This window comes from Polyodon spathula, chromosome 51, assembly GCF_017654505.1.
Source record: "Polyodon spathula isolate WHYD16114869_AA chromosome 51, ASM1765450v1, whole genome shotgun sequence".
NCBI lineage: Eukaryota > Metazoa > Chordata > Actinopteri > Acipenseriformes > Polyodontidae > Polyodon > Polyodon spathula.
The window spans coordinates 720,821-734,229 of NC_054584.1; the positions used below are offsets into that span (position 1 = coordinate 720,821).

The following is a 13,409-nucleotide window of genomic DNA, read 5'->3' on the forward strand; positions in this document are numbered from 1 at the left end:
TGGGGGGGGGGGGGGGGGGGGGGGGGGTGTGGAACTGAGAAAAAAGAGAATACAAAGTCTATATTACAGACAACAGTAAAGGTCTGGAGGGGGGGGCAAAACAAACCAAATGAAAAAAAAAAACAAAATAACCGCAGAGCTCGACTCTCGAGTTCCTTTTTTAAACTCTGAAGGAGGATTTCCTCTCTCGTCTCTCCTCAGTTGGAGCCCCAGTTGTAAATGTTGTAAGCAGTCTTGTTGAGCTGGGATTTCTGCTGCATGGAGCTCACCTGGCTGCGCTGCCCACTGCCGCTCTGAAAGAAACGACCGCGTCACACACACACGAGACAGGGCTGAGCACACTTCAAACAACACAACTGTCAACATCACTTCAGATATCTGATTCATGTATATCAGAGAAAACTACTAAAATATCGCAAATAAAGTCTACCAGAAGGAAGCCAGCAGCACATGTTAGATTTCCAAATGTCACTTTTGTTTTCAATTTGTCAGTTTTCCGTTAAGTATATGCGTGGGGAAACTATACAAAAAGCGACAGTGTGTAATTCAGTACGTGAACATAACAATGAAATCACTGGGTTTCACTCAACTGTGGTTAAACTGGTTCGAGAAAGGGGCAGTCTCTCTCTCCGAGACTCTGCAGCAGCCACTGACTCACACCTGTGTGTGTGACCCTGAGCAAGTCACTTCACCTCCTTGTGCTCCGACCTTCGGACGAGACGCAAAAGGTCCTGTTGGGAGTGACTCTGCAGCAACAGTTGATGCAGAGTACCCCCCCCCCCAGTCTCTAATGATAAGAACAGCGATTCTCTGCACAGTGCAGTGCTCGCTGTATGAAACGCAGTGTGGTTTCGTTTCCTGCAGAGTCCCCCCCAGTCTCTAATGATAAGAACAGTGATTCTCTGCACAGTGCAGTGCTCGCTGTATGAAACGCAGTGTGGTTTCGTTTCCTGCAGAGTCCCCCCCAGTCTCTAATGATAAGAACAGTGATTCTCTGCACAGTGCAGTGCTCGCTGTATGAAACGCAGTGTGGTTTCGTTTCCTGCAGAGTCCCCCCCCAGTCTCTAATGATAAGAACAGTGATTCTCTGCACAGTGCAGTGCTCGCTGTATGAAACGCAGTGTGGTTTCGTTTCCTGCAGAGTCCCCCCCAGTCTCTAATGATAAGAACAGTGATTCTCTGCACAGTGCAGTGCTCGCTGTATGAAACGCAGTGTGGTTTCGTTTCCTGCAGAGTCCCCCCCAGTCTCTAATGATAAGAACAGTGATTCTCTGCACAGTGCAGTGCTCGCTGTATGAAACGCAGTGTGGTTTCGTTTCCTGCAGAGTCCCCCCCAGTCTCTAATGATAAGAACAGTGATTCTCTGCACAGTGCAGTGCTCGCTGTATGAAACGCAGTGTGGTTTCGTTTCCTGCAGAGTCCCCCCCAGTCTCTAATGATAAGAACAGTGATTCTCTGCACAGTGCAGTGCTCGCTGTATGAAACGCAGTGTGGTTTCGTTTCCTGCAGAGTCCCCCCCAGTCTCTAATGATAAGAACAGTGATTCTCTGCACAGTGCAGTGCTCGCTGTATGAAACGCAGTGTGGTTTCGTTTCCTGCAGAGTCCCCCCCCAGTCTCTAATGATAAGAACAGTGATTCTCTGCACAGTGCAGTGCTCGCTGTATGAAACGCAGTGTGGTTTCGTTTCCTGCAGAGTCCCCCCCCAGTCTCTAATGATAAGAACAGTGATTCTCTGCACAGTGCAGTGCTCGCTGTATGAAACGCAGTGTGGTTTCGTTTCCTGCAGAGTCCCCCCCCAGTCTCTAATGATAAGAACAGTGATTCTCTGCACAGTGCAGTGCTCGCTGTATGAAACGCAGTGTGGTTTCGTTTCCTGCAGAGTCCCCCCCAGTCTCTAATGATAAGAACAGTGATTCTCTGCACAGTGCAGTGCTCGCTGTATGAAACGCAGTGTGGTTTCGTTTCCTGCAGAGTCCCCCCCCAGTCTCTAATGATAAGAACAGTGATTCTCTGCACAGTGCAGTGCTCGCTGTATGAAACGCAGTGTGGTTTCGTTTCCTGCAGAGTCCCCCCCAGTCTCTAATGATAAGAACAGTGATTCTCTGCACAGTGCAGTGCTCGCTGTATGAAACGCAGTGTGGTTTCGTTTCCTGCAGAGTCCCCCCCCACTAATGATGAACAGTGATTCTCTGCAGTGCAGTGCTCGCTGTATGAAACGCAGTGTGGTTTCGTTTCCTGCAGAGTCCCCCCCCAGTCTCTAATGATAAGAACAGTGATTCTCTGCACAGTGCAGTGCTCGCTGTATGAAACGCAGTGTGGTTTCGTTTCCTGCAGAGTCCCCCCGCAGTCTCTAATGATAAGAACAGTGATTCTCTGCACAGTGCAGTGCTCGCTGTATGAAACGCAGTGTGGTTTCGTTTCCTGCTTGTCCCCCCCCAGTCTCTAATGAATAAGAACAGTGATTCTCTGCACAGTGCAGTGCTCGCTGTATGAAACGCAGTGTGGTTTCGTTTCCTGCAGAGTCCCCCCCCAGTCTCTAATGATAAGAACAGTGATTCTCTGCACAGTGCAGTGCTCGCTGTATGAAACGCAGTGTGGTTTCGTTTCCTGCCCCCCCCCCCCAGTCTCTAATGATAAGAACAGTGATTCTCTGCACAGTGCAGTGCTCGCTGTATGAAACGCAGTGTGGTTTCGTTTCCTGCAGAGTCCCCCCCCAGTCTCTAATGATAAGAACAGTGATTCTCTGCACAGTGCAGTGCTCGCTGTATGAAACGCAGTGTGGTTTCGTTTCCTGCAGAGTCCCCCCCCAGTCTCTAATGATAAGAACAGTGATTCTCTGCACAGTGCAGTGCTCGCTGTATGAAACGCAGTGTGGTTTTGTTACCTGCCCGTCCTGCTGCACGTGATGATGCAGGATCTGGGAATGCTGCTGTTGGTGAGGAGCCAGGATGTGCATGAAGGGGGCGGGGGGGTACCCCGCGGCCGTGCCAGGGTTCATGGGACCCCCGCTGCCCAGAGCGGAGGGCAGGTTGAAGGCAGCGGCCGGGGTGCCGGTGTGGAAACCCTGCTTGTCGAACGACTGCCAGAGGAAGAAGAGAGAGTTAAATAAACATCAGCAGACATCGTAAAATTGTTTGATTGAAGTGACCGCGCAGTCAGTGTTTATCTATTACACACACTTAATTTTAAAAAGCCCCCCCCCCCATGCCAAATGACCAATTAACCCCTTGCCGTCCTATGACATCACAAAGACGTCAAGCACAGGTCTCTAGTCGTTTTTCCTCTGGAAAAAGCTGGAGAAAAAAGGGGTGGAGCTCAGCAACACACAGCCCTGCATCGCAGACATAAACAAGAGCTGCTTCTGCATCCAGCTCTCAAAGATCAGACATTAGCAGAGAATAAAATAACGACTTGCATTACTGAGGAGTGAGAACAATGAGTGATCAGGAGAGGATTTATCAGTGTGCACGACTATGAAGAGCCAAGAAGGGGTGGGGCTTGGCTGGAGATGCAGTACTGAGTGTGCTGTTGATATGCAGGGCCTTTTAAACCTGTTTTACTGTGAATAAAATGACACTTAAAAACAGCGCGTGTGAAAATAAATAAATTGGACCCAACGCGCCAGAGAGGCGCTGAGTAAATGAACCTCTAAGGGTTAATAATAATAACAACAATACACACCTGTGTTTTCGTGTAGACAGAGCCTGAGATATCAGGCACCCCCGTGTTGCTCGATGTCACTGAAACGCCTGCAAAACAAACAGACAGAGAGAGAAAGTCAAGCAGAGGGCGGTATGCATACCAAGGAGGGGCGGAAAACAGAACGAAACACACTGGTTTCACCCACCCCTCCCTCCATTAGCACTCATCTGACAGACAGACTAATAAAAGCATGAAAAGGATTTAAAAACACCACCACAGGCGCTGAGATACCACCTGGAAGCACCCGTCAGCAAAGCTCAGTGACGACACACTGTCTGCACTGCCGACAGCCACTACAGGATCTACTTACCAGTGTAACTGTACTGCAGGATTGGGAAATCTGATTTATTACTATTGATATATACAACCACCCCCCGCACATAAAATAAAGGGTGCAGCAGCAGGCAAACTACAGTAAAAAACTAAAAATATATACATCTCCACTGCAACTCAAAGACAGACAGGGAAAGAGGGGACAGATGAAGGGAGGGAGGGAGAAAGCCAGCGTTTATTTTTATGTGGGAGGGGAGCGTTGGTGTGTGTGTGTGTCCCCCCGCCCCCAGTGCAGGAGAGCGGTGGTTCACTTACCAGCCGTGGGTCCGGTGATGGCAGTGGCAGAGGCGGACTTGCTTTGCCCAGAAGCAGCAGCGGCAGCAGCAGCAGCAACGCTATATCCACCCTTACAGAAATCCCCCGCGCCAGGACCATGGCTCAACTCATCATAGCCTGAAAACACACACACACAGACCGAGCCCGGAGCGTCAGAGAGGAGAGGAGGAGGGGGGGTGAAGGGGTCAGGCAGGGGCAGTGGAGAGGAGGAGGGAGGGGGTGAAGATGCAAGGCAGTGAAGGGGTGGGTTGTACATGCAGACAAAATTAAATACCCCCCCACCCACAGGTCTGTGACTCAAGCCCTCAGACTGAAAAGAGACAGACAGCCAGACCCCCCCTGAGCACCAGAGAGGAGGGGGGGAGGGAGTTCTCTCGCAGGGCACAAAACGTAACAAGCCAGCCGCAAGCAAGCAAGGCAGACCACTCCCTTAAAATCAGAACCGAGAAGTTCAGGTTTGAGAAAAGCGTCGTGGCGGTGGACAGCATGGCACTGGAAGGGGGGGGCGTCGTGGCGGTGGACAGCATGGCACTGGAAGGGGGGGGCGTCGTGGCGGTGGACAGCATGGCACTGGAAGGGGGGGGCGTCGTGGCGGTGGACAGCATGGCACTGGAAGGGGGGGGCGTCGTGGCGGTGGACAGCATGGCACTGGAAGGGGGGGGCGTCGTGGCGGTGGACAGCATGGCACTGGAAGGGGGGGGCGTCGTGGCGGTGGACAGCATGGCACTGGAAGGGGGGGGCGTCGTGGCGGTGGACAGCATGGCACTGGAAGGGGGGGGCGTCGTGGCGGTGGACAGCATGGCACTGGAAGGGGGGGCGGGGCGTCGTGGCGGTGGACAGCATGGCACTGGAAGGGGGGGGCGTCGTGGCGGTGGACAGCATGGCACTGGAAGGGGGGGGCGGGTGGGGGTGGACAGCATGGCACTGGAAGGGGGGGGCGTCGTGGCGGTGGACAGCATGGCACTGGAAGGGGGGGGCGTCGTGGCGGTGGACAGCATGGCACTGGAAGGGGGGGGCGTCGTGGCGGTGGACAGCATGGCACTGGAAGGGGGGGGCGTCGTGGCGGTGGACAGCGTGGCACTGGAAGGGGGGGGGGCGTCGTGGCGGTGGACAGCATGGGGTGGGGGGGGGGGGGGGGGGGGGGGGGTGGCGGTGGACAGCGTGGCACTGGACAGGTGGCACTGGGGGGGGGGGGGGCGCTGCTCTTACCAGTGTTATAGGCGTGGGAGCCGTAGCCACTGGCCTGCTGGAACGGCGCGGCCGAGGCGTTGACGTTCACCGCGTGCTGCTTCGAAGAGGTAGGAGCCATCTGAAGGAAAATAAACACAGTGAAATACTCAGGAGAGGAACTTTAACTAGGATGCTGTGTATAATAATAACGCTGCTAGAATCCAATATGAACTAGGATGCTGTGTATAATAATAACGCTGCTAGAATCCAATATGAACTAGGATGCCGTGTATAATAATAACACTGCTAGAATCCAATATGAACTAGGATGCTGTGTATAATAATAACACCGCTAGAATCCAATATGAACTAGGATGCTGTGTATAATAATAACACTGCTAGAATACAATATGAACTAGGATGCCGTGTATAATAATAACACTGCTAGAATACAATATGAACTAGGATGCCGTGTATAATAATAACACTGCTAGAATACAATATGAACTAGGATGCCGTGTATAATAATAACACTGCTAGAATACAATATGAACTAGGATGCTGTGTATAATAATAACACTGCTAGAATACAATATGAACTAGGATGCCGTGTATAATATATATTGTTTGTTTCATTGGGAGAGCAATGCAGTTCAACCAGCCACGGTTTTGCAAGGTCAGGTCGCATCTGGTAAGCAGCTCTGCAGTTTCTGTAGCATAACACTGTCCCCCCTTTTAGGCTACGGGGTCAGCCAGAAAGGGTCTACTGGTATGCAAGACTCAAATAGGACAGAGAGAGAGATAGCGAGAGAGTTTTGTATAGTAGGGATGAGACTAAGACTCCAATTGCATAGCGTTTTGATCCATTCCTACTTTCACTGTGAGTTTAATAATAAGACACACCTGAGCTTGTTACCAAGACACACACTGTGGTAAACATTTAGACTGACAGATAGCACAGGGCTGGGAATCAGACTCCTATTGCACAGCAGACACACCCAGTCCAGGGCTGGGAATCAGACTCCTATTGCACAGCAGAGACACCCAGTCCAGGAAAGGGAATCAGACTCCTACTGCACAGCAGAGACACCCAGTCCAGGTCTCTCTAGCAGCTTGATGAGCCCCAGTGTGTGTGCTGGCTCCGAGCGGAGGGGTGTAACAGGCCTGGGAGCCCCGCTGCAATGCCCCTCAGAGGACGGACAAACTCACAGGGAACATGGCGGGGCCGTACTGGAAGGCGTTGGGGAGCCCGGGCACCCCAGTGTAGTAGGGCAGGCTGGTGTAGCTGTAACCCGGAGGCAGCGCAGGGTTCAGGAATGTCTGCTGGGCGCCGTGGTGCTGAGGAGGCTGGTTCTGCTGAGGCTGGGCCAGAGTGGTAGCTGGGGAGGGGGAGGAGGCATCGCCACGACCAAACTTAGTGAGGTCACCTGGGGAGAGGAGAGAGAAACACATCAATAACAATTCAAAACAGAAAATGAAAGAGGGAGAGCATGCGAGAGAATGAAAGAGAAAGGAGAGAATGAAAAACAGAAAATGAAAGAAAGGAAAAAATGAAAAGGAGAGAATCTCATTAACCTCGCTCTCCTCTGTGCTAGGACTGGTCTGAATGCATCTTCATCCACAACCAATAAAAACCCACGTCTCTCGCTGCCAAAATTCCACATGTTACATTTCAAAAGAAATGTTAATTTAAAAAAAAAAAAAAAAATGAAGGAAGTTTTATGTTGGGACCAGAAACCGAGGTCGTGTTAAAAAGGGGCTCCAGGCCCCCCTCCCCGAAACACAAACGACTCACGCTCTCCGGGTCAAACAAACCACACAGCCCCATCGCCACCCCCTGTGCCTTGAAGAGAGCTCAGGTCTGCAGCGTGGGGTCTATTCTGAAGCCAAGCTGTCCAGGCTGTGTTTTTTGTGGACTCTCTCACCAGGATAAGGGTTGCTGGTCAGGCTGCCGTCTCTCCCAGTCAGTGCTGTGGCCTGCGTTGCAAACGGGATGCTGTAGTAATCCTGGAGAGATGAAGGAACCAGGATTCAATTTCAAAACAGCTGTTTAAAATCTCGTCAATCTAAATATTAAAAGCCATGTTACGCCTCACCCCAGCTTAGACTCCCATTGCACAGCGTGTCTAGGCAACAAGCTCAGGTGTGTCCGATTATTAAACTCCTAGTGAAAGCAGAACTGGATCACACTGCTGTGCAGCGGGAGTCTCATTATTAAACTCCTAGTGAAAGCAGGACTGGATCACACTGCTGTGCAGCGGGAGTCTCATTATTAAACTCCTAGTGAAAGCAGGACTGGATCACACTGCTGTGCAGCGGGAGTCTCATTATTAAACTCCTAGTGAAAGCAGGACTGGATCACACTGCTGTGCAGCGGGAGTCTCATTATTAAACTCCTAGTGAAACCAGGACTGGATCACACTGCTGTGCAACGGGAGTCTTGTTTCTATCCCGGTTATGTGGAGAAATTAATAAAATACATTCCATAAGTTTCTGAAGATTAACAGTGCATGTTAAAAAAACTTTTTGCAAAACAGTTTGTTTCATTGGGAGAGCAATGCAGTTCAACCAGCCACGGTTTTGCAAGGTCAGGTCGCATCTGGTAAGCAGCTCTGCAGTTTCTGTAGCATAACACTGTCCCCCCTTTTAGGCTACGGGGGTCAGCCAGAAAGGGTCTACTGGTATGCATTGTAAAAACACGAGTGCTTTCTCATTATGAGGGTAACAAATCAGTTTCACTATTAATTCATTTATCCAAAGCGACTTCCAGAGACCAGGGGGGTGAACTCTGCATCATAACAACTGCTGCTGCTGCTGCAGAGTCACTTCCAATAGGACCTCGTTTGTTTTGCGTCTCGTCCGAAGGACGGTGCACAAGGAGGTGAAGCGACTCGCTCAGGAACACACCCTAGTCAGTGGCTGAGCCAGGATTTGAACCTGGAACCTCCTGGTATCAAACCCTTTTCTTTAAAACACCAAGCCTCAACAGATCAGTTTAAGTTTTAATAAACCCAGAACTTGCTCTGTGTCACTACAGTAACACACACACGGGACCCAACAGAAAAAGCACGACACTGTTCTTCAAAGTCGTTCTCATCAGCCACGGGCGATTTCCACGAGGAATAAATGTTAATCTCATTACCTGGCGAGGAGGTCCGTTTTGTTTTCCTCTCCCGAGTGCCAACGGATCACACGCTGGCAGCAAAGTGAGCGAGCACAGTTCTCATTCCAGAATTTCTTATGTTATTATTATTATTAATCTAATTTTATTATAATAATAATAATAATAATAATAATTTCATATAATGAATATCACCTTTGGACCAGACGTCGTAGACATTTAGCAGTATCGGCATCTGGACTCCACCTCTCCTTTTCTCTTTAATCTTTGTCTCTTTGATATGAGGTCTTGGTCCTGGGGAAAGAAAAGAGCCTTGCTCGAGATACGTCCCCGCCCGCGCGCGGCGGGCAGCGTCGAGGTGAACAGGAGAACGAAACGCTGGGAATTCGTGTTTGTTCATGTAACTGAACTTAAAAAAAAAAAAAAAAGATTGTAGTCAAATCTAAAAAAAGGATCACGCAACGGAAACCCTTGCATAAAATTCACATTCTACTCCACAGACTAGCCTCCCCCCTCCTTTGTTAAATACTCTGACGAGGCACTAGGTTTATTTCAATTTTTCTGATTTTTAAGACTTCTGTTTCCCCAGTCACTTCAGAATTACACAGCAGGGGCGGGAATAAGACTCCCGTTGCACAGCAGTGTGATCCAGTCCTGCTTTCACTAGGAGTTTAATAATGAGACTCCCGCTGCACAGCAGTGTGATCCAGTCCTGCTTTCACTAGGAGTTTAATAATGAGACTCCCGCTGCACAGCAGTGTGATCCAGTCCTGCTTTCACTAGGAGTTTAATAATGAGACTCCCGCTGCACAGCAGTGTGATCCAGTCCTGGTTTCACTAGGAGTTTAATAATGAGACTCCCGCTGCACAGCAGTGTGATCCAGTCCTGCTTTCACTAGGAGTTTAATAATCAGACTCCCGCTGCACAGCAGTGTGATCCAGTCCTGCTTTCACTAGGAGTTTAATAATGAGACTCCCGCTGCACAGCAGTGTGATCCAGTCCTGGTTTCACTAGGAGTTTAATAATCAGACACACCTGGGCTTGTTGCCTAGACACACTGGGGCTGATCAAGCTGCTAGTGAAACCTGGACTGGGTGTCGCTGCTGTGCAACAGGAGTCTGATTCCCATCCCTGTACTGTGCAGCAGTAGAACACGCTGCCCCATCCCATAATTCCCTTGGTTTATTGACACACAGGAAGGTCATGTTGACAGTAAGCTGTAAGCAAGTGTAGCCCCTTCACAGGTTTAATAATGTACGTGTGATCGCTGGATCTGAAGATCTGGAAGATGGAAACATGCCGGTCCGTCTCGCTGCTGGAATAAGGGATCCCGGGACGGCTCGGATCCACAGGGGCAGAGGAGAGATCGCAGGTGAAACTTACTGGATAAGCATGGAGCAATCCCGGGGCCATGATGTAGGGGCTGGGCAGCAATGGAGGGACACCAGGAGGGAGATTTGGAGGCGCTTTCCCTAAAATACACAAGCAAAAAAAATATATATATAATGTAGCCTCACACACACTTAATCTCGTGGACTACATTATTATTGAAGTGTTTGGCAGACGTCTATCCCAGGAGACTCACTCAGGTGTTACAGGGCAGCGCAGGGTTACAATGCAAGCTTCATATTGAAACACAGTGTAGTTTACAGCAAGTGCAAATGAAAACACTACTGGAATACAATACCCCCCCCACTAAAGTGCTGACCTGACACGGGTGCGAGGGAGCTGCGCGCGGACCCCTGGACCGGGCCGGAGTTGGCGCTCAGTCCCAGGCTGCTGACCGGACCCAGGCTGGACGAGGTCACGCTGACCGGCTGGGGCACCGCCAACACGCAGCTGGACACGGCAGCCGTGGATCCAGAGGAGGAAGAGGAGGAGGAGAAGGCGCTGGACGAGGTATGATGGACCGGCTCGCTGTCCACGCTCGCGTGCTGCTGGGAAAAGGAAATCCATACGTCATTATTATTGTCATTTAGCAGATGCTTTTATCCACTTGAAAGAGATTAGGGGGTGAACTGTGCATCAAAACTGATAGCCACTGGTTGAAGGATACAGCTGATTTTATAGAGAAGACAGTATATTGATGGTAACTGATATACGTCGCATTTCAATGTGATTTCAATGGTACAAAACAGACTGATGCAACACGATTAAAAGGGAGCGCTGCGTTCTAAGAATGTCGTCAAAGAACACTGGTGGAAATCCGTGGAGCTGAGGGGGACACACAATCAGGGGCTGCGTTCCAGAACAGGTTTCGAGTCACTGATTAAAATGTGCTCTCCTGTTTAGAAAAAGTGTTTTTGGGGGAAAGGAGTACAACGCAGGGCTTGCAGTAAATAAATCACAGCCTTGCAGTGTAACCTGGTGCTGAAACGAATTGGGAGAGCAATGCAGTTCAACCAGCCATGGTTTTGCAAGGTCAGGTCGCATCTGGTAAGCAGCTCTGCAGTTTCTGTAGCATAACACTGTCCCCCCTTTTAGGCTACGGGATCAGCCAGAAAGGGTCTACTGGTATGCAAGACAGGTACAAAAAGTGTTAAAAAAAAAAAAAAGAAAGAAAAAAAAGAATTTGTTGTCCATGCAAACTTTATACACAGAATGAGCACAAATCTTTTTTTTTTTGCATGTTAAAACACGCTGGTTTGCCGAATTGCGCTGAACTTGAAAAATGCAACACCTTTTTTTATAAAACGTACACATCTTTATTAAAACTGAGGTTTGCTCAAAATAACGTGGCGAGCTCTGGGATTAAAATAAAATCACCAACATTTCAAAATGCGTCTCTTACCAGCAGAGGTGGTGATGAAACACTAGCAGAGAAGGAGGACGACAAAACGCTGTTCTGTTGTGTGGATAAAGAGCTGAGGAATAAAAAAGAAGAAAAAAATCACGTCAAGGAAGAAAGAAGTTGTTTAGTGAGAAGTGGCGGCCGGTCCCGCGCTGCTATTGGAGGATGTCAGAGTCTTATGTTGCGTATCGCTCAGACGGACCCCGATCGCATCTGGTAAAGACTCTCTTGATGTGGCATACGTTATCCCTCCCTTAGTGGCTACAAGGTCAACCAGAAAGGAGTCTGGGAGTATGCAGAACACAGGGCTTAATTTAAAACACGCTGACCAGCACAGAGGCTAGTTCACCGCGGTAATAAACAGAGGCGCTCCGCCTCCTCGTGTGAAATGGATGAATCGCGGCGCTTTGATTACGCGATGGATCGGACCACAGCTGCGACAACAAAAGCACGGCTCTTTGCAGATCGCCATGCGGCTATCAGATGAAGAATGAGAGAGTCTTATATTTTAGCATGAGTATACTCATTTATGAGTTTGCGTTTGCTTGTTTTTCAGCTGATCGATGGTTTTTAAACAAACAAACGCAGGAAAACAGCGCAATATATAAATAAGCAAATTGTATTGAATTGTATTACACAGCTCGGAACAAAAGTTTTGCATCGCCTAGAATTCTAGATAAGACAAATAGTTTAGATCTTTTTTGACCATCATGTAAAACCACAAGAAACTACAAAATGATATCGCTGACAAAGTCTACCAGAGGAAGGAAGCCATAAAGATTTCAGAAGGTCACGTTTTTTAAATGCCGGTTTTTTCGTTAAGTATCTGGAAAACTATACAAAGCACTGGGTGTGGAATTAACAAGGGAACATTATTCAGCAGCTTTCACTGGACTCTATGAAGCTGAGGGAGTTCATTCTATATAGAGGGGGTGCAATTCAATATGTTAACGTCACATTATTTCAGCAGGCTTTCTTTCGACTTTATGCAGCAGAATCAGTTCGTTCCACAGGTGATGCTAAACCCTTGTCCAGAGCTGTGTGCTGAAGCCCCAACCTCTGTCTCTCCCTCCTGCTCACCTGCTGTGCTGCTGGGCAGGGGGGGCCGCGGTGCTGGGGAGGTCCTCACTGTGGCTCAGAGTGCTCGAGTGCGGGCTGGCTGTGATGAGGAGGGAGGAGGAGGAGGAGGAAGAGGCAGCCGACACAGAGTCAGGGAGAGAAGACATGCTGGAGACAGGGGGGGAGTCTGTCTTCACTGCGGGGGGGACGACAACAGAGGAGGGGGAGGGAGAGAGACAGAGAGAAAGGAGAGAGAAGACAGACAGGAGACAGAGCGAGAGAGACACACGTTAACCCTGTTTTGAATTTAACCTTGGTCTTCATCAACCAATATTAAACACAAAAGCACTTAAAACAGCAACATGCTGCATTTGGTGGAAACGCTAAAAAAACTTAAATACATTTAAAAATAACCAGACTAGAAGCCAAGGTACAAAAAACAAAAAAAAAAGAGTCAAAAGCAGCTTACCTTCCACAGCTTGAGTCGTCTGCATCACGCTGAACCCATTCTGCAAGGAAGAGACGCACGTCAAACACACACAGCAGAAAAACACTGGACTCCAACTGCGTTCCCATCGCTACAGACTGACAGCGTCGCAGTCCAATCAGAACACAGGTCTGACTGTCTGGAAGCAGCTGCGCAGTTTCTATAGCAACAGCGCCCCCCCCCTTCACTGCCATGGGAAGAGCTGTGGGAGGGTCAGTGATGTGTGAAGCTTAGCGCTCCGGCACAATGCTAGCCTCTATCTGAAAGCAACTGGTCACACAAACTGGGAGAAGCTAATTGCTTTGAATTCCCTGAACGTTAAGGTTGGTATTAAGATTTAAAACAAACACAAAAATCAAGAAACATCCTGACACTTTTGTAATCAATAATTCACACTTATCTATCTATCTAGTGATTTATAAAGTAAGTTTATCACATCAATGATATGACACCCTGTGCGTGTGCACA

General features: G+C 49.2%; 1 protein-coding gene across 1 annotated transcript in view; it reads right to left on the minus strand.

Annotated features, from left to right (window-relative positions):
• Positions 1–13,409, minus strand: part of ubap2l (ubiquitin associated protein 2-like) — a 29,704-nt gene continuing 16,295 nt past the window's right edge. Inside the window, exons 17-29 of the mRNA XM_041238959.1 lie at positions 12,924–12,963; positions 12,476–12,650; positions 11,396–11,468; positions 10,313–10,538; positions 9,790–10,076; positions 8,625–8,677; positions 7,408–7,514; positions 6,692–6,909; positions 5,522–5,621; positions 4,292–4,429; positions 3,683–3,750; positions 2,886–3,080; positions 1–293 (exon numbers count right to left, since the gene is read on the minus strand). Of these exons, the coding sequence (XP_041094893.1) occupies positions 198–293; positions 2,886–3,080; positions 3,683–3,750; positions 4,292–4,429; positions 5,522–5,621; positions 6,692–6,909; positions 7,408–7,514; positions 8,625–8,677; positions 9,790–10,076; positions 10,313–10,538; positions 11,396–11,468; positions 12,476–12,650; positions 12,924–12,963 (1,776 nt within the window). The 3' untranslated portion in view covers positions 1–197. The remainder of the gene's footprint in view (positions 294–2,885; positions 3,081–3,682; positions 3,751–4,291; positions 4,430–5,521; positions 5,622–6,691; positions 6,910–7,407; positions 7,515–8,624; positions 8,678–9,789; positions 10,077–10,312; positions 10,539–11,395; positions 11,469–12,475; positions 12,651–12,923; positions 12,964–13,409) is intronic.